We start from the raw sequence: 27,161 nt of genomic DNA, 5'->3' as shown, positions 1-27,161 counted from the left end.
TTAATGTACGTAGCAGCACATGGTATGGTGTTTTATTAGGTTATGGGTATGTGCAAAAGGGTGCTTTACTCAGCAAATAGCTTAAGCATGAGTAACTGGATACACTTGGTCGCAACATTTCAACAACTTTACATTTTCAGGGAAAAAAGTAAGCAAAAATAATGGTTTGTATGTACACTATTCATTTACAAAATATAGTTAGACTTTGTATAAAAATGTATATATATATTTATATATATATTCAATATCTTGTATTGATGTAATTTCCCAAAAGTAAAAAAAAAAACGTATTACTATACCCCAATAAGGTCTGCATTTACTTTGAAAGGTTTTACATTATGTACAATGGTTTACATAGTTTACATTCATCCTTTCACAAAGACAAAAAAGGTCCGTACATGAAATTGTCCATTTATCCTTTCACAAAGACAAAAAAGGTCCGTACATCGAAGTGTCCATACTGAGGTAGCAGGTCTGTCTTTTTGGTCATCTTACCCCTTTCTGTCAAAATTACATTGAAACATGTCCATCAAAAAGAGTTCATTGCTAGAGCCACATAGCAACGTTGCTACGTGCTAGCCTGTGTGGGTCCTTGAAACGGTCCTTCTGTCCTGTAGATGTCGATCGGCTGCTCATAGATGCCATGACTCTGGTCCTGCGTGACGTCCTGATACCTTGGGGGGGTGAGGTCTTCCTCCTGCGTGAAATCCTGATACCTTGGGGGGGTGAGGTCTTCCTCGTGGCTGGAGTCAGTTTCCAGGGCGGCGTAGGGGTTCTCGTGGAGTGTGACCCCGTTTTGAGTCACCCCGGTCGGTGTGATGCCAGGGTACACTTGCTTAGGAGGCCTCCAGGGTGTTTTCCCAAATGTTCCTAAGAAAATGAATAACAATATTAGTCTGATGTGCTCGACTGAAGCTGAGCCTGGTCTTAAGTAAAATCATAGCTGTATTTACATGATGTATTGCTGAGCATATTTGTATATCTGCTAATGACAAATGTCACATAAGATGCACTGCTGAAGCCAGCTGCACAACTAACAATAAAACTAGTGATTTAAATATCCAAGCATTGTTGGAGGTAGAGTCCAACTACCACTTTATCTGACCTGCCTGCAACCTTAGCCCACCTAACCACTGGCTCTACTCTGACATTTACACACAACGCTGACAGCCAATTCACCTTAGCGTCAGTACCATGAATGTCTATTGCAGTGGATTTCAAGTCGAGAAAAGGAAAAACCTTCACTGAATTGCCCTAAGTTCCTTTACCCTTGGGGGAATGTGCTGAAATCCGTTGGTGTGATGTAAGCGCAAAGTTTGGCGCTTGGCCGCACAAGTCCTTAAGGGCTTATCTCTTTTGGCATTGGAATTCAGGGTTGAAAGACTTAAAATGGTATCCTTGGCTGACCCTGGTACTGCCTTTAGAGCATACCACTGCATGTAAGAGTAATGGATGCTTTAACGGAGCCACTGACTAAAGGCCGGAATATACTTCACAGTTTATGTCAGGTCTGGCTACCCAAAGCTTGCAGAAACCTGTGATATTTGCTGTTGTTATTGAATCATAGATCTTTAGACTGAGCCTTAAGGCAAAGGTTTAGCAAGAGAACAAATCACAGAGACAGAGTTTTGCACAATAATAAAAGGGCAACAGACCAAAGACATCATTAATAAATAAATTAATAAATAAATAATAATGTTTTTTAAATACACAGGCAAACCTAAGACTAGACTAAGGCAAACAAACGTACCCATGAAGCCATTGGAGGGGGGTCGTGGACGCCTGTAGTCGCCGCAGTCTGGGTCAGCCAGGTGGACACCGCCATCGCTCGGGGAGAGCACCACCCCCTGTAGGGTGGCACTGGGCAGCTGCATGAGAACGCTGGAGGCCATGTGGTCATACGAGTCGGCCAGGATGGGTGGGCAGGGGAAGTAGTCCCTCGTCTTGGAGCTGCTGAGGCTGCCACTGTAGGAGTCGATGCATATGGACCTCTGGTCCATACCGCTGCCTAGAAGAAGGAGATGGTGGAGGGAGGAACGTTTAGCAAAAACTTGCAGAAAAATCCATAGCTAATGCTAATACTGTGGTTTCAGTACAATGTGATTCTGATAAAGGATTTACTGAAAAGACAAAAATGAGTAACAAACAGATGATGGAGGAATTGAAAAGAGGATACAATAAAATAGGCAGAGAGGAGAAATATGAAATATGAAATATGAAAAAGAGAAAGAGAGATCTCTACCTGAGAAGACATCAGTGGGGTCGGGTCCATACAGGTTCCCCTGTTTGAGGAGCGAGCCAATGGGGCCCTGGTAATGGCAGAGCAGGGGATCAATGGCTGCCTCCAGGTCGGCTTCACTTCCTGTGTCCAGTTGGCATAGACCTGAAAGACGAAGACAACAGCACATTCTCAATTATTCGCTTAAAAGACGCTTTTACCCCTAGTGACTTTGGGCATCAAACTCAATTCATAGTGTTGATTGCACTCTGTTTCAGCATTGGGAACAGAATATACTGTTAGGTCACTCAGTCATTTTCTAATTTAAAAAACAACTGGAAGACCCATGGGCAAATTCAAAAATACCTAGGAGCACAATATAAACTATGTTGTACACACTGGCATCTTGGAAATACTCATCTATACTGTATGTGCTCATATGACTTTCATACACCAATGCGTGATAAGACAATGGAGAAACTTTATTTCTCATTGAGTTATCTGAGCTGAGTCTTACCATTCATGTCTTTGGACTGCATGTAGAAGCCACCCATCGAGGGCGCCATGAACTGGTGGTTACTGCTGCTCTCCGATGGAACGTACCCATCCTGGCGGTCCGCTAGTGTGCCCTGAGAGGACAGGTAGCTGGGAATGTCGGCTGGAAGATTAGTCTCATCTATGGAGAAATAAGAGCGGCATTAGGTCAGTCAAATATCTATGTTCTATTTTCATACCTAGGAATGACTACATTTGTGTTATACAAACTGTACCTTAAAATGTGTATATTATTGTACATAATCGAATTGTGCATATTTGTGACAAATGAGGTAGTGCTCACCTGTGTTGGTGACACTGCAGTCCTCGTTGCGTCGGCGTGTGTGGTAGATGATGACCACCCACACGAGTGAGGTGCCAACCACGCAGCACACCACAGCGATGATCACGATGCCGACCGTGGTCCAACCATCTTCATCCGGGTTGGTGGAAGTCGGCTGTGGTAGGCTGGAGTCACAGTTAGGGTTGGGCAGCACCGCCAGACGCAGGTGCCCACGCTCCGTCCCCAGGGGGTTGGACATCTCGCATGTGTATTTCCCGGCGTCCCCTTCAGCCGCATCCACGATGATGAGCAGCTGGTTGCCCGCGGCGAAAAAGTGTCGCTCGGTGACCAGCAGTGGGCTGTCATCTTTGGTCCAGTTGAGGCGAGGCGGGGGGCTGCCCCCGGCGATGCACTGGAGAACGGCGGTCTCGCCCTTAGCGACGGTGCGGTCGGTCAGAGGGCGCAGGAATGAGGGGGTTTCTGTGAGGGAAATCACAACAGGGAAATTAGAACAAGGATAAATATGACCTCAATGGAAACTGTTTACAAATGGGTCTCTAATGACAAAATGGACTTTGAATTAAAGTCTACTCCAAGAAGGGTTTGTTTTGACTTTAATTACCTCTAGTCAACACCTCTAGCACAGTGAATACAATGTCACAAGTTTTTTTTCCCTTCACAGACCAAACATCATACAATTTCTCGTCTTTACCTAGCACCGTTAGCGTAGCATTGGCAGATATGGCTCCGGCTGTGTTCTGGGCGGTGCAGCTGTACACCCCAATGTCCTCTGTTTTCACATCGACGATGAAGAACACATCGTCCTCTGGCATCACATGCATCCGCCGCTCACGGGCAGCGGGGAAGTCGGTGCCACCATCCTTTTGCCAGGCGATCTGAGGGGAGGGATGTCCCACTGCAGCACACTCCAGGCGGGCAGTCGCTCCAGCTCGGATGGTGAGGTCCATGGGCATTTTAGTGAAAGACGGCAGCACTGTAAGACAGAAGTTGAGGTCAAATTTAAATGTTAGCTCATTTGTTTCGGTGTGACTATCTGACCAAGACCTGACAAAGGAATACATCTGAATTAGTATGCGACCAACGCATTCGTTTTTTCTCTACACAACTAAATCTAACATGCAAAACGTCAAAACTGCTAAACCCGACCCATACCGGAAGATCAACTATGCTAACTAGAAAGAATTTCTCTTTTCCTTTAATACTATACTAATTAATACTATACTAATACACATGTAACACTTGCCATGATGATGTACCACTTAATTTGAGAAGAAACAGGCACTTACTGTTGACTGTGAGCTTGGCCTTGTTGGAGTAGGAGGAGCCAAAATGGTTGGAAATCACGCACTGGAACTTCCCCTCGGTGGTGAACTCCACGTGACGGAGCTGGAGAGTGGTGGTGTACTCCGTGACCTCTCCGCCCTGGGCCCGGACGTGTGCCTGGTTGTGAATCTCTGCGTCGTTCAGGTTCTCGTTGTCCTTCTTCCAGGCGAACGTCATGGGCGAGTCACTGGAGCTGGCTGCCGAGCACACGAAGGTCACGTTGGTGCCCTTAATGGCCGACTGGGTTTCGGGCTGCACTGTGATCTGAGGCTTGGGGAAGTCGTCTGTAAACACACACACAGAAAAAACAACAAGGTGGTCAGTGGTACCCAGGGTTTCAGAAAAATACACAAAACATGGAAATAGACAGTTAAACAGCTTTTTTGAGCCACATGAACCACAGAGCCAGGGGAGTCATCTATACATGCAAAAACGATGCACCGCTAAAACGGTAAAAAAAACATGCACACAACCAACTCAGTTAAAACTAAACAAGGTTTTTGGTCCATGTTAAGTTTACCTAATAAACTGTCCTAAATAATCTCTTTTGCCACACCATACTGAGGGAAAATGAGCGCGTTCTTTCCCCTCCCCCTCTCAGACACCTTGTGAGCTAATAGGAAAACCACCGCTTTCCCAGCTCCTTCCATTACACATTTTCCACCTGTGAGCACAAAAGAGTCGTGCAACAGCGACCATCCACACAAGCCCGAGGAGGAAGGGAGGTAGGGAGGGAGGGGAGGAAAAGAGTGGAAGTCCACTCTCTCAGTCCAGGCCCTCAACCCAATTGGACAGTGAGAGGAGAGGTTCAACCTGGCCCTCCTGGGTTTGTTTGAACAGTAACGAGGGAGCAGCTAGCCGGCGGGGCGCTCACCACAAACAAACTGGTCCTGGCTGACGATGAAGACGCTCTTGGCCTTGAGCATCTGGGGATGGGCGCAGCTGGCGTTGACCAGCGGGAGGAAGGCGTGCTCGGCCACCCACTGAGGGAACCACTTCAGCTGGCAGTCGCACAGCAGGCTGGACGTGTTGAGGTGGCTGTCGGAAAGAGAGAGAGAGAGACAGGGAGGGAGGGAGAGAGGGAAGGAGAGAAAGAGGGAGAAAGAAAGAGGATTAAGGACTATGACTAGAACAAGCACATGATGGAAGAGTCGATGTCCAGGAAGATAACAGAAAGTGTAGCAAAGTAATACAAAATGAAAAGAGAAGCTGGTTGTAGCCCAGAAATCACTCAGTGCGGAGAAATTTAATGCCATTGGATTCAGCCGTCTGTCTGAGAAAGACTGGAATCAGGATTGAGCACAAACGTGTTTAGCAGAGTGACGGACTGAAATAGTGAATATGGTGAATAAATAATGATGTGAACTTACAGCTCAGTCAGCAGTTTCATCTCAGAGAAGGCATTGGCCTGGATGGACATGATGGCGTTGTTACTCAGGTCGCTGTGTTGGGAAGACATGAGATAGATTTATCAAAAACGGCCGAACACAAACTACGAATCACCAACTAGTGGATAACCAACACTTTTACAGAACATATTCGGTTTATTTCTTAACTCAACTAAATGCCTGACTAAGGGACTAGGTATAATCCATTTTAGACTGAGCAAATATATGGGTTCAGTCCTGTTATGCTATTCTAAACCTTAACTAGGCCATCATGTTTACTTCTGTCATAAAACGCACACCTCAGTACTAAATGGCCAGAGGGCATTCATATATTAAAGCTGAAAAGCTGAGTAATGACAGGCCCATGTGGCTCATGTTTGCTTTTTAGACCATAAGGTATATTAGGATGGAAGAAACAACCACTCACAGGTGCTCCAGCATTTTCAGTCCAGAGAAGGAACTCTTGGTGACGGAACGGATGCGGTTCCCCTGCAGAAAGCTGGAAAAGGACAGACATTTGATCTGTGGTCAGTTGCATTCCACAGTACACAACAGCCTCTTATGTAATTTAATTTAAAATGTCATGCCAGAAAAATGAATAAACTAACAAAAAAAAACAAACAAAAAAAAACACAAAGAAACTCACAGCTTCTTCAGCTTGTCCAATACCCGAAAAGGCCCGTTCATGTCCTCGATGGTCCACGAGATTTCATTGTTTTTCAAATCCCTGTGAGAGATCAAAGCGAAACCACACTGTTAAAATCCACACCCCAAACCTCGAGCCGGCTGCATTCACAAGCCTTCAACGGCCCTGGGCTCGTGTGAAGAGAGTCGCAGAGTTAAATGGGAATTCCAAGTAGGGGCCCTATTTTGCCAGGCGGAAGTCTCAGAGTACTTTTTGTGGGTCTTTCAAGAGCCACACAATTGCTTTGCCCTCTCAAAGGAATACTCAGACCTTGCGTGTAAAATACGTTTCAAGCTGTTCCCAAAGCCATAAGTACTTCCTGTTACACTGACAAAATCATGGTTCTCTTAAAGAAAAAAAACTTACATTACTGAATTTAAAATATTTGTAGTTGTAGCCCAAGTCATCAGTAGCCAACTTTAAGGCAACCCGCACAACTTTAAAATGTTCATTTTAAGATTATGTCAGATAATAATTTGATTAATACACAATTTGGATTAATACACAATCCTTTAAATCTTGCTAGTTCCACACCAGACTCCGTCAGCAGAGGTAAAGACGGTTAGTCCTCTCAGTCAACCACACAGAGAAGCTAATTGGTACAACCCAGATGTGAAACAAACGGGCAAAATCAGTGGGCCCTCAGCAAGGGTGGGGCAAACTCACGACAAGAATTTAACTTTCTGAACCTGGTGTAACAGGAGCCAACCAGACGACCCCAACACCCACCTTCCAGTTGTGACCCCCCTAAACACACACACTCACACACACACACACACACACACACACTCCCCCCACTCTTTTGTTAAATAATTATTTCCAACAGCTAGTTTCCCCCTTTGCATGGCTGGTTACAAATGATTGGGTCTTTTCGTAGCTGGGGGTGTTGGGGTTTGTGACCCCCCCTCACCCCAGCCTCTGTAACTCCCCCCCCCCCCCCCCCCCCCTCACCCGTCTGAACAACTGCCCTGTACTGACCCCTCATGTATGGCTACCATTTGGTTCTGTTTAAGGCAAAATGGAGGGAGATGGTTTGTAGCCTTCGGGAGAAGGGGGAGAGAAGTAGTTTTCTGACATAGAAAGAGAAATAGTGTGTATGTGCACGAGTGTGCATTTAGTTTTTCTTTGAGCAGACTCGTTGAGGTTTGGGGATTTTTTCTCTTCCTCAACATCCACAGAGAATGCCACAATGCGCTCTGGTCTCACGTACCAAAACAAACACCAGAGGGACATTTCCACCAGCCCGGGCAAGGAGAGGGGGTGGAGGTAAGAGATGGGGGGCGGGAGTCTACTGGGCGAAAACACCTCACCCCAGACCCAAATCCTCTGCTCTGGTGCGGAAATTTCATCCCCCTACCCCTGCCCCAACCCAACTTGCTTTGGGAGTAAAAAGAAAAACCTTTGAGCTGCGAGAGAGAAAAACCTTGAACCGTCAAAGTGGTGTATTTCTTTCTCTCTTTTTCTTCTTTACTCACAGGGTCTGTAGCCGCGAGAGACCGCGGAAGGCGCCGTCGGCGACAAAGCTGACTTGGTTGTTGCCGATGTGGAGCTGGTCGAGTTCGCTGAGGCCCGCAAAGCTGGACTCCTCCAGTCTGGTCAGGTGGTTGGAGCTCAGGTCCCTGAGACGCAGGAAGAAGAGAAGCATGTTGGGTCAGGGGAGAGAGACAGGGTGCCAACCTAAACCACAGTCTGTTTCCCCACCCCTTTCCATTTTTTTAAGGCTAAAGTCTTCACTGGCATGGAGACCCAACACAACATTATAACCACAGATTGAGACAGACTGCAAAAATGCACAGCATATTTTTTTGTGTGTGTGTGCGCCTGCAATAGGGCAGGCCAACTTCTGAATGGGTTAGGCTATGGTGTCTAATTATTGGCAGTGAGCAGTTACGAAAAAAACATATTCGAGTGAAGGAAATTTAAAAGAAAAGCCCTCCCACTCTAACTGTTCAAAATGCAAAAATATGTCTTAATAAGTATATTTGCTCTCTCAAATACTTGGTAACTTTGAGACTGACATCAGAAAGATAAGTACGCAGTGAAATGCATTAAAGTTGCAGCACACTTTAAAACCACTAAAAACATAAACTAGCCTCCCCTGGTACGGCAATACATAATTCCTAAAGGTGTGCTACGGGCTTGGAGTGCATTTCCCAAAAACATTATTGGAATGCTTTCTCTCGCACGCAGCAGGTCCCCTGCTCAATGACAAAATGGAGCCCAATGTACCCATTACATTTCCCATTCATTTTCTAAGGGAAACTACATTCCTGAGTAGGGTTGCTCATGCAGTGAGATTCAGAATATAAAAAGAAATAAAACTAAAATGAATTCAATTTAAAAAAGAAAAAAAGTCAAGAGGCAACTTCACACTAAGAGTGCTGATCTCCCAGACTGGAGTGATTCAGAAGCTTGCAGGGATAACATGCAGAAAAAGACACAGACACTTCTCTGAACTAACGAGAAGAGTGCACACACACAACAAAGAGGCAGAAAAACACTCCTGACCCCTCTACAGCAAATTGGCCAACACAGGCTGCTAGCTGTAAACAATAACCACACATAAAGAGGTGCAAGAGGGGGGGTGACATATTTCTCACTGCTGCTCATGTTCCATCACACTGAGGTTATGGACCGCCCTCTTACCCACTTTCTTGTGGGTGTGACGTGTTGGGAGAGGGGGAGGGGATTGGGTTTGGGGGGAGTAAGGGAGAGGGCAAGTTGTTGGCTCACTCATGTTTTAGGCAGCAGAATGGCATGGGGGGTGCCCGAGAGAGGGAGAGGGAGAGGGAGAGGGAGAGGGAGAGGGAAAGAACAACTCAGACTGACAAAGCAAGAAACGAGTGGAGAAGAAAAAGAACAAGAAGAAAAAGCACAAGAAAAGAAAAAGAAAATGTGAATAAAGGCCCAACTCACAGCTCGCTGAGCCTCTGGCAGAACTCCCAGGCGTCGAGGCGGATCCGGCTGATGGTGTTGTGGGCCAGGTGCAGCTGCTGCAGCGTGAGGAGCCCGTACAGCCAGCCCTTGCTCACCTCCGTCAGGTTGTTGAACTCCAGCTGCCTGAAATTCACACGTACACACACATTAGAGCATAAGGCACATGTGAGAAACCACACACACACACACACACACACACACACACACACACACACACACACACAAACAAACATACAAACAAAGCAGCATAAATATGTGTACACACACACACGGTAATATAAAAAAAGCACATGAAGGGTAACACACACCTGCTGACAATATCAAACAGCTAAGTTACTATGCCTTTTATCCTCCCACTCTCTTGGATTCAATGTCTAGATTCAAACATTTCAAATAGGGAAGAAACTACTACTTACTTACTACTACTGGCTTGGATGGTTGTGGCTACTTCATAGTGCTAAAATAAATGGCTATCAGTGAGAGTAAAAGAGGACTTACAAGACTTCCATGTTGCTGAGGCCCCAGAAGGCTCCGTCCATGAGGCGGGTGATGCCGTTCCGCTGCATGCGAAGCGACCGTAGCCCGATCAGACCGTGGAACGTCAGGCCCTCGATGCGTCGCACCCGGTTCCGGCTCAGATCCCTGTAAGGCAGAGCACAGCCAATCAGGAGTCAGTGAGGTCTAATGAGCATGAGTTTCAGCCAATGAGATCAGGGGGACCAGTAAGAAGGGAGGACTTACAGATGCTGCAGGTTGGGGAGCTGGAAGAGCTTGGCAGGGATGTTGGAGATCCGGTTCCGATTGAGACGGAGAACTTGGAGTGTTGCGGACAGGTTTCCGAAGCAGCCCAGCTCAAGCACAGATATCCTGTTGTTGTTCAGGATCCTGGGAACAGTTTCAGGACGACATTTTATTTAAAAAAAAGCTAGCTGAAGTGCAAAGTTACAAATACTTAAGACCAAAGAAATTAATCTGTGCTGTTTATTTATCCCAGCAGCATTAAAGTACTGAGACAATCAAAGGGAAGAAGAGAAAAACAGAGTGTTTAAGTAGTCATAACAAAAAGGAAAAGAGATTATTTTATAAAGTTATGATTTTCTGCATTTTGTGATGCCTTTGAGAGGAGAGGCCCTGTATAGTATAGAGTAGGTTTGGGGAAAGAGCGGCCCTTTAAAGGCCCAAACGGTCGTTCTGACGGGTGGGTGGGTGGGGTGGGGTGGGGGACTTACAGGTTCTTGAGAGGCAGGGGGGGAAGCGAACCGGTGCGCAGCTCAGCCAGGTTGTTGTTGCTGACGTCCAGCGTCTCCAGGGCCACCATGCGCTTCAGGTGCTCCGGTGACAGCCTGCTGATCTTGTTGTTTGCTCTGAAAACACAGACGCCGGCAGCTCAATTAATTACGTCCAAACGAGGGGGGGATATTTTAATAACACGGGTCAACGAGCTCACATTTCACCCACACACACGCAGACACAAACAACACGGTGAAGATCGTCACGAAAGAGGTGGATTCAGAAGGAAAAGGAAGCATGACAGGAAAAATAAATGGTATCAAGACATGGAACACTTTACACCCTGGTGTGTCCCTCTGACTGCCTATGTGAGAGTTATTCAATTCAATTTCATATATATATAGCGCCATTAGAAACAGCCATTGTCTCAAAGCACTTTACAGAGCCCACAGCCTGAAATCCTGAAGATTTCAGATCACCAGTACTTCCATGGTTGATGTGACTACAGAGTCTCTTCTGACATACTGATCATTCACCAAGAATGCATTAATTTCTCTGTCCCGATGGCCGTCTTTGCGTACAACTTTTTTCGCAAAACCCATGACAGTGCGTCTTATGGCTGGGGGTCAAAACCAGCCGTGGGGGCTTAAGCTCCATGTTATTTTGTTTATAAGGTACTTACTAACAAGGTATTTAAAAAAAAAAAAAAAACTGCCAATTATTCGTCTGATGAATGGCATCCCCTGAGCGAAAGCATGCCACGGCAGGGGCCGGCAATTTCCTGAGTTGCACGCCTCCCAAATTGCAGTGCGGGGATGGCCTCGGTTATAAACAGGGCCCTGTACAGTGTGCGCTTTGTGTATGGAGAGGGAGAGTAGGAGGGAGAGGGAGAGAGAGTGAGAGGGAGAGAGTGAGAGAGAGTTTGAGAAATGAGGGACGGAGCGAGAGAGAGAGAGAGAGAGAGAGAGAGAGAGAAAGAGACAGAGAGAAAGAGAGAGAGTGTTTGTGAGCGAGTGAGAACGAGAGTGTGTGTGAGGGAGAGTGGAGGGGAAAAAAAGGAATTCCGTCGTGCTTGCTGGATTGGGGGTCTCACTTCAACACTCACTGCAATCACATAGATGGATTTGACCTCCACCGTAAGAGCACAGTAAGAGCTGGAGAAATATCTCATGCACGGCTCTTTGATGTAACCGGATCAAACTGAACATTAATCAGTGGTAAACTCAGGAGGAATCAAAAAAGTGTCCTTCCAGAAGAGTCTTGACACTTCTGAAGAAAACAGAATTACATTTTTTTTTCTCTTATTGCCTTTGGTTATTCAACTGTAGCGCCCAAAGCAGAGTGGATGGACAGATGGAAGTGTCTGACTTGTCCCTCTGGCCAGGGGCGGAGTGGGACACAAAAATCCACCGGGACTATTCTGACTGCACTGGCCCACCACCGGCCCACAAAGTGCCCAAAACTGCCCCAACCCATCCCCTCCACCTCCCATATATCAACTTCACAAACAATTTTTGTTATATTTAGTGTTGATGTGATGTGTGGGTGACAGTCATGTGTATTTGTATATGTACATTTATGGAAATACGGAACAAATCGCGTCCAGTATTGGCTCAAATGTTATGCTAATTCGCAACAATGTGTCCTGTCAACTCACTCGCATCTAGTTGACGGCTGGTTGAATAAATCCAGTGGCGCGGGAAGGGGGGTGCTGAGGGCGCTGTAGCTCCCCCTATAGCTCCAGGCCCGGAAAAATAAATAAGCTCTTACTCATTATTATGTATTAAATATATATTTAAACGGTTTAATACATATTTTTGCGTTGGGGAAGAAAATAAATGTTAAACAAATGGGTTTGCTAGTTTTTAGTTATCACAGGCATACATGGAGATCTTGCTATATGAGGTTCACGTGTGTGTGCTGAAGTTGGTACTGTAACTGATGAAGAAAAACGTATTTTGGCAAAAATGCGACTAATTAGAAGATGGAGATGCTGCAGCACCTTCTTCTACTTTCCACCCACGCATTACTGTCGCAATGACTAGCAATAAGCCAAAAAATAAGACCAAACTTTCGAATTCTTTATTGTGGATTCACAGGAGTTGTGAATGTTAATGACGTTTATAATTTATGCCGAGATCTGGAACATGCCACATAATCGATCGTGTTGTATGTTTTGTTGTTGTTGATCATTTATTTTTTTGGATCTGTTTACATGTTTAGATTCTCATTGGCGATAGGCAATACTTGTAAGTGATGATCCCATTTTTGTAGGGGGGGACAATGTATGGTAACATTTCAAAGAGTAATGAAGTAAAGAGTAGTGAAAAAGTTGTCGTCTGGACCTATTCAGATCTGCAAGCTGCACGCTGAATCCGGGGTATGTTTAACGTGCTTCGTTACTGCACTTTACGTGAATAAATATTGCTCACTTTACTGGAAAAAAGATTGCGCACTTTACTGGAATAAAGACAGATTGCTGCATCAACCACAAAAGAAACTCCCTTTTTCTTTCGAACACAGATTGCTACATCATCAAGAAACTTCCTTTTTCCCAAAAAAGCGCTGGCGGGCCAGAATTGGTAGCCCCTCCCGTTGGAAATAGCATGTGAACCAAAACACTTTGAGGAATAGGGGATCATGATTTTTCAACACTTAAAAAACACATTGTTTTATGCTTATAATTAGCACCGCTTGTGTTGGCGGGCTTTTATTTCATATTACTATATTATTCAAAATGATTTATTTGTGTTTACAATTATTGTTGGGGGGGGGGGGGGGGGGGGGACGACGACAACTTTATAGTGGGGGGGGGGGGGGGGGGGGGGGGGGACGTCACAGCACCCCCGGCATGAAAGAGGTTCCAGCGCGCCTGAATAAATCCGTAATTCTTGTACATTTTAATGCACTTTCCTCCAGCATCCGGCTCTTTTTCAGTCTGCCCTTTTCGGCACCTCCTTTCTCCTTTCTCGTATGTCCCTCCATCAGGTCCACTTCACCTGCTCTCTCTCCCTGATAGCCGCTAATTTATCTCCCTACGTTCAATTGATAAAGGCAGAACGATACGCATTTCCCATGAGGCTTTGCGACCATTGTACGTTAATTTATGAGCAAAAAAAACGAATTAAATCGCTGGCCAATTTATATTTGTGGTCATGAAAGTAATGTAGCGTCTGAATAAAAAGAATTACATCAATATAGGAGGCTAAACAAAAACAATAGGCTGGATTAATGAGTGAGTTTAACACCCACCATGAGTGAGATATAGAGAGACAAAAAGTGGTATAAATATTGGTTGGACCGCTCTCTCCTACAACTCTCGGAGAACTTGGAGCTTTTCACGCAACCAAGACTTCAAGTACATGCTGACTGAATGGGCCGCTCATGAATTTAACACGTTTGCGAAGGCCGGCCTGCAGGCTGCTTCACGCAAGTTCATTGGCCGACCGGCCCACCGGGAAAAATCCCGGTCCTCCCGATGGCCACTCCGCCCCTGCCTCTGGCCCACTTAAGAACACCTAAGAGGTTTTCCGTATATTCTCTCAGAATATTTTCGTAAAACATCAATTGAATCAGTTATGTTGCAGTTCTCAGCTCTCCGAGGAACTTCCAGAGAACCATGACTCAAGTTCTCCTTCACCTGGTCAACAGTCTGGAGCTGGGGTTCTGGTTGTTGGAGGGTTTATGGGACATGCCAGTCCTACCATCGCAGGTGTACCCTTCACCCCTGGCACCTCATCAGCCAGAGAACCCGAGCATCAGTGTGACCTACGCCAGCATAGAACGTCCTACAACACATCTCCGGGAACGCAACACTGAACAGCAAAACACCCCGCATTCCTCCACTCTCTCCGAGGACGTCTGTGTAAAGCCTCAACACCATTTGCATGAGTCTATGGCCACGCTGCAGGAAATAAAGGGAGAGAGTCTTCAGAGATGACTGGGAATGTCGACAGCCCGGCGGCGGCCATGGCAGAGCCGTCCCCCAGAAGACAGGGTCGCAACAAGCCGGCCTTTTGTGTGCAGATTTGCAAAGGGCTTAGCACGCACCGGCGGCCTCTGGCCCGCACACAAAAGGAACTGTGCTCCACCTGCGGCTCCTCTTTCACCCAAGAAACACACACACACACACACACACACACACACACTCTATCCCTCATTCACACCCATTCTGTCTCTAAATCTCTCTTCCCTTGACAATTACTGTTACACTCACTCTCTTGCACTCACACACACACACACACACACACACACACACACACTTTTCCTCTCCGTATGTCTCCAATTCCAACCCATTTTGTCTGTCTATAACATTCACAATGTTGAACTCATCACCTCAGACCTCAGTTTCTGAATCAGATGCTGCTCATGCACAAACACATCTTGCAGGAACAACCGAAACAATCTCTCACACACAAAGACAGAGACAAACAGACAGAGAGACAGACAGACAGACAGACAGAGAAAGCAAAGGAGAGAGTTTTGTAGATCCAGGCCTTCAAGTTGTCTTAAGGCCTAGAGGGTGGCAAACTAATAAATGAAATCTAGAAACCCACACACCATAGGGATATTGCGGTCACATAGAGTAAAGCAGAGAGTTGAGACCTGTAAATCAGAAATAAACAAAAGCTTGTCTCTCCGTCTGGACAAATTCTGTCCCAAAAAACCTTGCACGGCTATTGTAGGCCCGACCTGTACGGAAATACAACAGGCATCCTCTGAGGATGCCTAACCTGAGGACCCCAGAGGCCAGGAGATTCCAGAGTAAAAGTGATAAATCAACTGGTAGTTCCACTCAAACCTCAATCAAAAACACATCTGTCTCTGTGCCTGCCCGTCTCCCTCTCTCTTTCCAAGCACATTCTCAAGAACAAATGCCTCTTGAGTTGTTTCAAGGCTTCCCTCTTGCTCTCTCACACACAAACATAAAGACAGACACACACACACACACACACACGAGATCTATTGCGATCATCTCCAGAGCACCTCACTTCTGCCTGCTCCCGGACTCTTATCTCTCCATCTGCAGCTCCACAGCCAAGGCCAGGCGGGGGCCAAAACAACGCTGCCATTGTGCGTCCGACGCCACACAAATTTCAATTTGTTTCACCAGTTTTCTGCAAATAAGGCCATTACGTGCCATTACTTAAATGGGCTCAGGAACGGCCTGTCATTCTTCAAGCCCAGGCCTCTGCAACCTTTCACATGCCTACTAAAACACACATATACACAAACAGCTAGCCCATGCTAGAGTATCATAACATCTGAAAACAAACCACTGTCTAGCCTTAGACAGGCTGTCTTAAAAACGAAGCACTGGACTATTTACCACTATTGCACCATTATCATATCATACATAGAACTGATTGACATAATCAATAGCACATAAATAACTGAATAAAAAAAAATTTACATTCCCCCTCTTAGATATTGATACACATTAAAACCGCTGAATACTATATCTTGGTGAGAGGTGAAACAGTTGAGTGAATTTCATTTGAGTCTTTATTGACTGGGTATCCCACATAAGGAACGACACTAATCACCAATTCTCTGAGCTACAACAATTTCTCTGAGCTAAAAGCTGATCACTGCTTTCTAGGTCACATTTCTACCCACACAGAAGCCTTACTATTACTATAACTATTGCTATTGCTCAACTGCTTCCTGGCTTGGGACAAAACTAGCATTTCATCAAATAGTATATAGTATACCATACTAACATGTATGGCATACTTACATTTGGAGCATTCTACTACACCCATGAACTTGACTAGTTTTATTTCAAGTTTGACCTTTGCCACAGGGTTAGAGTGTACTGGGCTTCCGCGGGGTGAATTGATACAGAGCTTTGAAACAAAGCTGACGGGAGTGGATAGAATGGAAATTCTCAAATATCTACTTCACGACTGCCTTTAAAATGGAGGGGTTTGGCATAATCTCAGGAATCCAACAACACGCACGGCAACGAATCCATAACCAAAAACACACACAAACTGACAGACAAACTAACAAAAACTTCTCTTGGTTGTCTGAATATTAATTTCGACTCCATCACAACCTACACACTCTGACTAGGGGAACCCAGAGACGTTTTCATGTGTCTTTGGATGCAGTGCTCTGGCATGCTGGGAAAAGGTTTCTACTTCCAGACACTTCTAGAGGAGCTGATCCGCAAACCAGTGTGTGTGTGTGTGTGTGTGTGTGTGTGTGTGTGTGTACGTACATATATGTGCGTGTGTGTGTGTGTGTGTGTGTGTGTAACTGTAGTGCCCACTGATGGCAATGCTGTACACTCTGCTTTCAACTATTATAGAAAACACACACCCACAAGAAAACTTGGCAGAGGGAGTGGCTGAAAAAAGCCTCACCACTCCACACACAAACAGGTCTGAAAATCATTACTTTCACACAAGCAGAAATTCCATTTTGCCATATTTTCCCCATGTGGTAATGATCACTTCTGCACGAGATTAATAAGATGGCAACTACAATGGAGCCTTCCCCAAGCCTCCTCTGACATCTTGTAGAGTCGAAAAGTTTTTCCCCCATCGAGAGAGAACACACTCCAAAACTCTCTCTCTCTCCCCCTCTCAGTCCTCCTCTTTCTCCTTGGCTGGGGGGGGGGGGGGGGGTACAGACAAAGCAGAAAGACGGAAAAAAAATAGAGAAATTGAGAGGGAGAGAGAATAGTGAGACCACCAGAGAGAAAGTAAAAAGGAAAGTGAGAGACTGAGATGGAGAAGAGGTTAAGACAGACAGACAGACAGACAGTGTGTGTGTGTGTGAGAGAGAGAGCGAGAGAGGAGGCCAAGAAAGAAAAAGAGAGCGAGACTAAAGAGAGAAAAAGGGGAGAAAAAAAGAGCAGCAGAGTATCAAATGCCACTTAGTTCTTATTCAAACAGTCAGGCAGACATAGTGGCAGCTCTCGCGGACTTCTCTGACCCTGGAGTCTACAGGAAAAACAAACGGCTCTCGTGCAGCAGCTGGGAGTAATTGAGTCATGATCATTTTAATTAATTGAACAATTTCCCAGGAATTTATGGGGGTTTAACCATTAAAGGGACCTCTGCTTTTTACAGCACCAGCACAGTCACCAGTCTTTCTTTCTCTTAGTGTAATCTCTCTCTCTCTCTCTCTCTATCTTTCTTTCTTTCTTTCCCTCTCAACCTGTGCTGGGAGGGTTGTTTGTTGGCAAATTGTTCTTTGATTGCAGGGCTAATTTGGATTGCACTAAAAAAACGAAAGGAACTAGGGACTGCTTTGATTATAAAGAGCGATACCTTCTCAATCTCTTATCGTGTGTTTGTGCCTCTGTGTGTGTGTGTGTGTGTGTGTGTGTGTGTGAGAGAGAGAGAGGAGTAGGAGACAGATGCCAGAGTGATCTTTTCCATACACATTCTCATATGTTTCTCACTGACCAAAATGTAGGGCTTGCCTCACAAAATGTGGAAGAAAAAACCTACACCACGCACATTCCAGAACTGCTCCTCGCCAGCAAGCAGTTCAAAAGAGAACGAGCCAAAACAAATCTGCAGTCTCAATTTCCCATCTCATATCTTTAAAGCAGTCTGCATTTGATAGAGTAAAACTTAAAATTAAATAAAAAAATACAAATTGAGGGATTAACAGCATTGAGGAGTTGACTGAGCTGAACAGAGAGTGATAAATTCATCCCACTGGATGCCACCCCAGTACCCCAGCCTTACACAAATTAGTTCTGACACACTTTTTCCCCCCTCCTTTTCTCTCTCATCAAGGCGCCTTGGTATTCCCCCCCGATCCTTCTCTTCCCCCAGACACAGGCAGGCAGCCTGGGCTTGTGTTAGAGGCGCCACGGCATGGAGCAGGCAGTCATCTGACGGCCCCCCGAAATCTCTGTTTGCCGTCCAATAGAAAATACCACACTTACTCAGGCGCATTCTCCATCAGCGCCTCGCCAACAGAGCGAGAGAGAGAGAGAGAGAGAGACAACCATGTGGTTTGCCATTTGGCATTTTAATAACACAAAAACAACCCACTCCCCACCTTTCCCACACACACACACACACACAAACTCCTGTCACCAATCCCCCAGTCTCCGCCCCAAAATAGGTCCTTTGGAGGTGGGGAAAGCAGAGCGGGTGCTGCTGATCGAAAGTGACAGCGTACATTTTTACCCCGTTTGCCTGCAGCACTAAGCCCTGTTCCATCCCCACCGCTAACCCTTGACTAAAAAGACAAAAACCAACCCGACCACCAGCGAGTTCTTCTGGGGACAGAGCACCGAGACTCCTCCAAGACACCCAAGGCTCTTTGGAAGCCTTCGTCAAACATTGACCGATCCGGAAACAAGAGTCTTGTAAGTGCAAGATGCTCCTAGAACGGTCTTCCTCCCATGATGCAAGAGCTAAGCCCACAGCCGTGGCCTGACAACAGAACTGACCGCTAAAGCGCTGACACCACCATGAAGGAATCTCAGATTTATCTTTTCATTCGATAGGGCCTCTATTTCGCCTACAGATTCTGCTGCAAGCAATTGCCAGTCTAATAGTTTCCATATGAGAGCAATGCCAATGTAAGAAGCTCTCATTTTTTAACCAGACAGTTCATCTAGTGCTGATGAGAAAGCACATCCATTAGAAACCCATCCTTATTATAAATGAAGGCTGGTGATTTAATGCCAGCTGCATTGGATTAAAACATGCTATGAATGACGGCATGTAATGGAGGAGGTCAAAGAGCAAAGAAACAATGGCGTTGGAGCCACTGAATAATACATGGTTCTGCTAATAACACACTAGTAAGATTATTAGAGATTATGATAAAAATTAAAAATAAAACATTTAAAAGCAGAGTTGTTTAGGCACTATCAGCCATGTAGGGGGTGCGTTTCCTTGAAAGTCAAACACTAAAAGGAGTGTAAAAGGGAAAATCTCAGAGGTTTTCTTGATTTAATATTCTGGATGATACGCATGTATATATGTATGTATGTGTATATATATATATATATTTATAAAAAAACGACAGGCCTGCGGAAGCACTTCAACCACTGACGGGCGAGAGCGTTCTTTCATTCACACCTGTGGGTTGTGGCCACGCCTCAAAGTGTGAACACACACACACACACGACACCTGAACACCTCCTGAATGGAGCCTGAATTGAATGGAGCCTGAATCTTCTTGTCCTGGCTTGTTTGGCTGAGGAGGCCGCAGGTAAAGGAGGAGATAAACCCTGTTTTAGTTTTCACCTTAAATCATGTTCCTTTGTGGACAAACGCATCCAGTGCTCCCACATGTGGGGCAGATGTACGAACTTAAAGATGGAAACCACTTGATCCTTCAATATGTACAGGTGAGGTGTGATTTCATGTGTCTGGAAAGGGTGGTGAGGGCTCACAAGTATTGAAATATGACAAACTCTAACCACCATCTGCAGTGTGAAAATATTTTCACTATTACTAATCAACAACACACCTGGAATATAGATAGAATATAGGTTTGAATCTAGATATTAACATTTATAATTCAAATATATTAGTAAAGACCTTTGTTGAAATGAAATGGTGTAATGGACTTCCATCCACATAAACACAATTGACACTATAGTAATAATTATGTATTTAAACTTTATTTTCAATTTTATGAGGAAAGACGATCAATCTGACAGGCTTAGGCCCCGCATGTCTCTATACTTGTCTGAAAACCATTTTTCTGTGAGTTCTGCTTTATGTTCGGAGACACATAAACCTCAACCTGACATTCGAATGGACCAATAAAACCAGGACTACACGGAAACCAACACAGCACATCATTCACAAGCAAAACCTAAGCCACTGGACATCCATCATCCAGACACAAAAAAGAAACATTAAATATAGAGAGACCCTGCCAAGAGATCACGCCGAAGAATCGTACATACTGAATTTGATGTGAAAACCATCAAAAAAGCCAACGAGCAAGTAGGGGCAGCTTAATCCTGCACTGTTGTGGTTCTTTCCAGAAGGTTCTACGGCCGCATGGAACTATTTCCGGCAGAGGATCCCGACCATAGAGGGACACACTGCTTCAAACAACTGGTCTGGGTGAGGGCCGCTTGGAGACTAGCATGATGGGGCTTCGGGACCTTGGTGAGCGAATGAACAAACGAACAAATGAGCCAGAAAGAGAGAAGAGAGAGAGAGCGAGAGAGAGAGAGAGAGAGAGAGTTCTCAGGTTCGAGAGCACGACTACACCGGTGGCCGCTGAAGGAATCTTAATTACAGGCAGAAAACTCTCGCTGCGGCCCTGACTGGTGTGGTGCAGCTCCCTGGTGTGTGGAGTAGCAGCAGAGACGGAGCAAACATGGACGACATGCAGAGAAACGGGGAGGGAGTACATTACAAACGCTACAAAACACACAAATAACAACTAAAATGCTGTTGCCGTCAGAAGAAAGATGCAAAAACACACATGCCGATGAAAAAATACAGAAATACACAAACACCTTCCCGGTGTGTGCTGGTATTCAAGGCTAATCAAAGGCTCCAGCAATGCAGTACCAAACAAATACCACTCACATTTACAAATGACAGGGGTGTAGAACACATACAAATGCTCTTTGAAGAAAGAGAAGCAGCCAAGAAGGAAAGGACAACACAGAATCAAACACAAACACCGTAATAAACACAACAGTGAAACAAGCACAGAATCAAACAATAACTGAGATGAACACAAAACAGTGAAACAAGCACAGACTCAAACACTAACAGCGATAAACACACAACAGCGAAAAAAGCACAGACCCAAACAATGACACAGATGAACACACAACACAGAATCAAACACTAAGACTAACACTGCAATAAACACACAACAGCAAAACAATCACGGAACCCAGCCAGAGACAGTACTCACAGAAACAGAGCGGTGATGTTGCCTGCCACAGGACCCAGATCAGGAATGGCTTCCAGCTCGTTGTTGTTTAACTTTCTGCAGAGACAGAAAGAAGGGGCACACGTTGGAAGACTGTCACAGGAGAGTCTCACCAGAACATGGCAGAGGAGGTGCTGAAGGAGCCGTTTGTTTTAGGAAGTAAGGGTTTTGGGGGGTGGGGTGGGGGCAGCATACTTACATTTCACTTAGGTGCTGTAGTTTCCCAAACAAAGAACCGTCAAGTGACTGCAGTTTGTTATGGCTCAGGTCCCTGCAAAGACAGGCATGTGTGAGTATGAGAGCGGCTGTGTGTGTGTGTGTGTGTGTGTGTGTGTGTGTGTGTGTGTGTGTGTGTTGGCTAATCAGTCAAACAAAAACTCTTTGTGGTCAGTGGTTTATGATTCTTCAGGAAAATCTACTTTGCCATGATCCCAAACTCAGAATTGTTCAAAATCAAACAAAACCACAAAAAAAACACTAACAAAACAAATTCAAAATTGCGTGCGCACACACCTACTCCCTACCACCACAGCACAAGGCAGTAACGCCACACAGGCAATCTCCTGGTGAAATGTGGATATTAAGCAGGCCACCAGATAAGTGGAGTGGGCTGGGGGTGGAGGGGATGAGTGCTGGCTCAAGTCTTATTGTGCCTTGTGTTTTTCCTTACTACTTCATAGTAAAAGACCAGGGAGTTGGGTTAAGAATAGGCCAAAAACACATTGACACAGAGAAACCGACAGAGGTAGAGAGGGGGGGACAACAAGGAGAGAGAGAGAGAGAGAGAGAGAGAGAGAGAGAGAGAGAGAGAGAGAGAGAGAGAGAGAGAGAGAGAGAGACTGCCCTGGCCTCTTTAACAGTGTGGAGTTACTGACACAGCCGGTCGCCATCACACCGTGGTGCCAGACACTCAAGCTAGGCCCAGTGCCCCATCTGGAAGCCATTACAGACTGGAAAGAGAAGAGAGGGAGGGCAGAGATCGAGCGAGAGCGAAAAAGAAGGAGGGAAGGAGAGAGTGTGAGTTTATGTGAGTGTCTGCATGTGTGTGTGTGTGAGGGAGGGAGCAAAAAAAAAAGTAATGACTTGTAATCTATTCACAATGTGGGAGCGAGCATGAGTACTAAGCCTTTGATTCCCCCTCCCTTTCTCTCTTCTCCTTTCTGGTGCAATCACTTCTGTTGTGCCGTGCCTGGCCTGCCCTCCTCTCCTCTCCCTGTTCTGTTGCAAGCGCCGGGTTTTGTTCTTTGACACCAGACAGTCTTTTATTTTATTTTTTACTGGGCCCATTTCCCCAGACCCCCTCAGTACTGTAAGCACTCAGGAGGCCCAGGGAGTGAAGCAGTGCACGCGCACACGCGCACACACACATACACACACACACACACACTCACTTTCACTGCTCAGAGCAAGTCTTAGAACCAGCAAGGCATGACGCCTGATTTAGTGCACAGCCAAGCAGGGGGTCCCAAACCTGACACAATAAACCAACTCTCAGAAGACGACCGTACAGGTCTACTAAAAATCTTGGGTGCACTTCTACATATGTGATGTAAGTACTCAGATGCTCGAAGCATACTTCAAGATGTGTTTAACATGTGCTATGTGTTTTTACATGTGCTATGTATGAACATAACATATTAGCATGTAAACAGGATTGTAATCATATGCTAAAAAACATTACATAGATGTTAGATGTCTTCAACATAGTGACATTTAAGGGGTATCTGAATATAAATGGAAGGGGAAATTATTAAAATACGTATTAAAAGCATGATTTTGTTGCATACACCTTTAATGTATTGATTTCATTCATTAAATTCAGTATGGCAGTGATAGTCTAACTTTTTCAGACAACTACTGCTAAAGGTGCCCATACTTGCAGTATGTTTGTGTGTGTGAGAGATGTTTGTGTGTGCGTATGTGTGTGCGAGATGTTTGTGTGTGCGTGTGAGAGTTGTTTGGGTGTGTTTGTTTGAGAGTTTTGTGTGTGTGTGTGTATCTGACATCTCAGCGCCATTTCTGGGCTGAGAGCGGTGTGGAGTGCTGCGCAAAGAGGAGCGATAAGGCAGAGCTCTTCTAAACACCACCACTTCCTCCTGAGGTTCCCGACACGCGTTTCATCAGATAAACACACACACACACACACAGACAGACAGAGAGAGAGCAGTGATCACTCTCCTGGGCCCGCTTGGCTAGCTGACCTAAGTCGCTCTATGTGGCTGTCTCTCTCACACACAGACAGAAAAGCGCACCCCCCCCCCCCCCACCCACACACACACACACACACACACACACACACACACACACACACACACACACACACACACACACAGGCTTGAGGGAACCCCAACCTATCTGTCGTCTTTGTAGCGATAAGATTATGCATGTCTGTTCTCTCAAGTGGGGTATGTATGACACACTTGGGCCAACAGATTATGTAGGAGAGGGTGATGGTGTGTGTGTGTTTGTGCGAGTGTGTAATATCAAGTGAAGACATTTATGACCTGCCAACAAGCAGTGCTGAGGCCTTTAGTAGTTTGACACTATTTGGCATTATATACAAAGTGACCCAGTTCTAGCATTTCAGTCGTAGGCCCACTGAGACTCTGGATGTAACTTTGGACACCTAGGCACTGGACCGATTACATGTAAAAAGATTTTGAAATACTGTCACCTATCCTCCACAGGAAGCACTACAGTAAGAGTGTGGGACATGGCCATGTCTGTGGAGGTTTCAAAATTGTATACGCCAACGTCTCCTTTTGAAGCTCGAAGGAAAAAGAAAAACGTATTTCAATATGAGATCTCCCCCCCCCCCCCCCGCTCGATTTCTCTCTTACACACAAATATGAATGCACGCAATAACACACACAGAGCTGCTCACAGCTACAAGTGAGAACCCCCCCCCTCAAAACCCCCTCCCACTCTCTCCTCGATCCCCACCACCCCAACCCTTTACTTTCTCACTCTCCTCTACCCCCCTCCATCCCTCCTTTCTTCTCTCTTGAGTAAGTGAGTGAGTTGCACATGCGAACCCCACCATCGGCTCCTTAATCATTCCCATGGCTGGAGTGCGCAGCTGCAAGTTCAGCAGAAGTATTGGGGGACGTGCCAAACAAAAGGGCCAGCCGTGCTCACCGCTCTAAGATGTGCCCGAGAAAGGCTCGTAAATTAGCAGGCCACAGCGCCAAGAATTTATTCCTCCCTAGCCTGGAATTCTGTGTGTGTGTGGAGGGGGGGCAGTTTATATGTGTGTGAGCGGCAGACATGGAGAGAAAGTGTGTGTGTGTGTGTGTGAGAGAAAGAAAGAGAGAGGGAGAGAAAGACAGATAGAAAGGGAGAGAAAGAGAGAGAGAGAAGAGAAAAAATAAGATAAAGAAAATAAGATGGCGAGAAAGGGAAACTCTGCCAGGTCTTTCCACATGGTAGAAAAAGCAACAAAACAACATAGTGGAACATATTAATGGCCTAGGGAATACAACCCACCAATGCATTAAAAGTCTCACTAACAAATAAAGCCCTTATTCACACACACACAAACACCTCAAAACACTGGCTGTAGCCTCAACCGGTTATCCTAGATGAATGGATAAATTAATGCATTTCATTATTAATAAGCTTTTTATCAAACTAATTTATTTTCTGGGGGAAACTGTACTCAATGTAGCCTACATAATGTAAAATAATCACTATATGGTTTTTCAAATTGTTTGCACTGAACATCAAATAGGCCTTTAATATCAATTACTTAATATTAATGAAGTCTTAATATCAATTTCCTGTTCCACCTTAAGCCAGGGAAGTATTATTCGACGAACAATAATGTCAACCGTATCCTCTTTTAGCACTTTGGGACTAAACAATAGATGATTATGAATGATTTTAAATAATGGCATATTCAGGTCATTAAAAGTTAAAATGCATGTTCAATATTAACCTAGATAAAAACTAGTAAACAGCAAAGAGCTGTTTAAAATAAATCTGTGCCCAATCACGAAAATCTGACCCTTTCGGAAAACTGATTTAGGAAGACGTCAGAAGTCAACCTCTGACTCAGTAATCAAGTCAAAAGATCTTTATGGATACTTCTACTATTTTGTAATACTATAAAAATGACTTGCGGCTGTTAAGGCTTTTCTAATAACAAAAGATGGATTGAAATGCAAACCCATGGCCTTCTTTTTTACGACAGCTCCCCGCAAGGAGAAGCCCTATTCAGTGTGGGCAAGCACCCTGCAGTTCTTTGCGGGTGTCAGCTACCCCCACAAGTCATGTAAATACTGCCATTTACATTTGGCGCTATTCCGCAACACAAATGTTACAATGTCTCAATTTTGTCACCATAAATGTGTAACTAGTACAAACGCTACAATGAATCACTAGACTTCACAAAGGTCAAAATTCCAAACAGTTGTCTGATCATGAAGACCTACCTGAACAGGCTAGCAAGCTAGCTTGAGTTTCTTAAGTTACAGTATGGTGTTTTTAATGCACTAGGAAGTTACCGATATCCTATAAAGACCAGCTTTACCAATGCAAAAGTCTAAGTAATAAAAATGGAAACAATGTTCAACGGGGCCCGTATTTGGAGCGCAGAATAGCTTCAACTCTATGAGCAACACTGTATTGAAACCATTTAAATATCATCTCACCCTTACGTACAAGTAGCGTACATCCAAAAGAGAGATTCGTTATAGCAATGAAGTAGGCTAAGATCAATTTCTTCATATTCACGAAAACACCACCCAACAGTATCCAATATCATATTCCACGATAGAAAATCGACAAAGGGTATAACAGGCCGATACGTTTACAAACCCTATCTGTAAAGATAAAAACAGCTTACGATTTTTGAAATACTTACAACTGTTCGATCCACAACGGCAGATTATCGGGAATTTTTCCCAACTTGTGTCGACTGCAGTCCAATAAAGTATCTATACACGTGCAAGGAGAAGGACACGACTGTGATTTTTCTCCATTTCCAAGTATTAGTTCCACTCGCCATAGTAAGAGGCAAACAACTGCATACTTCGCAGCCCTCAGTGGCCGCGTTGGAGAGGACATTTTCGACACGGTAAAATTCCCACTCCGTTCCCAAAAACACGAACTCCAAGCGACTACGATAAATCCGGAAAAGAATCGAACTCCAGGGTCGCAAAGTAAGAACCTCGTCTCGAAAAAGATTTACAAATCTCTGCGTTCTTTGGTTGTTTTCCTCCGTGTATAACTAAAGAGTGTGGAGCCTAAACTTTCCGTGAAACCTCCTCCATGCCTTCGACAAAAGTTTCAGACTACACTTTTTTTTACTTCGTTGTAGAGGCACATGCCAGACTCCCGTGGCGAGCGATCCCATTGGTTGTTAGGGCAATGCGCAAACACTTTGTGGACGTAAAGGTCTGGCAAAAGGATTGTGGGAAACGTAGTAGACCATTTCTGGACAGTCAAACGATGGCTACATTCATAACAAATGTAGAGATAACATTATGAATCCAGTAGTAACTTATTTCTGCCATTATCAATTCGTATTAGGTAGGTAACAACGAAACTGTTTTTGGATGTGACAATATTTCGATTAATTTAGGGGTATTGGTGCGTAATCAATTCGTTGAAAGACAAATACTAGAAACTGATTTAAAATCCAGTTTT

At 45.0% G+C, this 27,161-nt stretch overlaps 1 protein-coding gene across 1 annotated transcript; it reads right to left on the bottom strand.

Annotated features, from left to right (window-relative positions):
- Nucleotides 1–26,785, bottom strand: lrig3 (leucine-rich repeats and immunoglobulin-like domains 3). Its single transcript, XM_080851778.1, has 19 exons — nucleotides 26,377–26,785; nucleotides 21,712–21,783; nucleotides 21,495–21,569; nucleotides 10,619–10,753; nucleotides 10,131–10,274; nucleotides 9,888–10,031; nucleotides 9,369–9,512; nucleotides 7,928–8,071; nucleotides 6,414–6,494; nucleotides 6,195–6,266; nucleotides 5,750–5,821; nucleotides 5,254–5,417; nucleotides 4,343–4,663; nucleotides 3,748–4,029; nucleotides 3,057–3,515; nucleotides 2,736–2,894; nucleotides 2,243–2,383; nucleotides 1,751–2,008; nucleotides 1–870 (listed from the first exon to the last, which is right to left on the bottom strand). Exons 1-19 carry the CDS (start codon nucleotides 26,577–26,579, stop codon nucleotides 569–571), a joined length of 3,372 nt encoding a protein of 1,123 aa, XP_080707904.1. The 5' UTR covers nucleotides 26,580–26,785; the 3' UTR covers nucleotides 1–568.
- Between the last annotated feature and the right edge of the window lie 376 nt (nucleotides 26,786–27,161).

This window comes from Sprattus sprattus (assembly GCF_963457725.1).
Source record: "Sprattus sprattus genome assembly, chromosome: 14".
NCBI lineage: Eukaryota > Metazoa > Chordata > Actinopteri > Clupeiformes > Clupeidae > Sprattus > Sprattus sprattus.
The sequence above is the reverse complement of the archived record's forward strand: the minus strand, read 5'-3'. Positions and strand labels throughout refer to the sequence as shown.

Bases quoted from the DNA above. Each gene is read 5' to 3' on its own strand.
- lrig3 (XM_080851778.1), bottom strand. From the start codon at position 26,579: ATGTCCTCTCCAACGCGGCCACTGAGGGCTGCGAAGTATGCAGTTGTT. The intron at 4,030-4,342 runs GTAAGTGCCTGT...TCTGTCTTACAG, and splicing joins GGCCAAGCTCACAGTCAACA to TGCTGCCGTCTTTCACTAAA. The intron at 2,009-2,242 runs GTAGAGATCTCT...TCCTTCTTCTAG, and splicing joins CCCCACTGATGTCTTCTCAG to GCAGCGGTATGGACCAGAGG.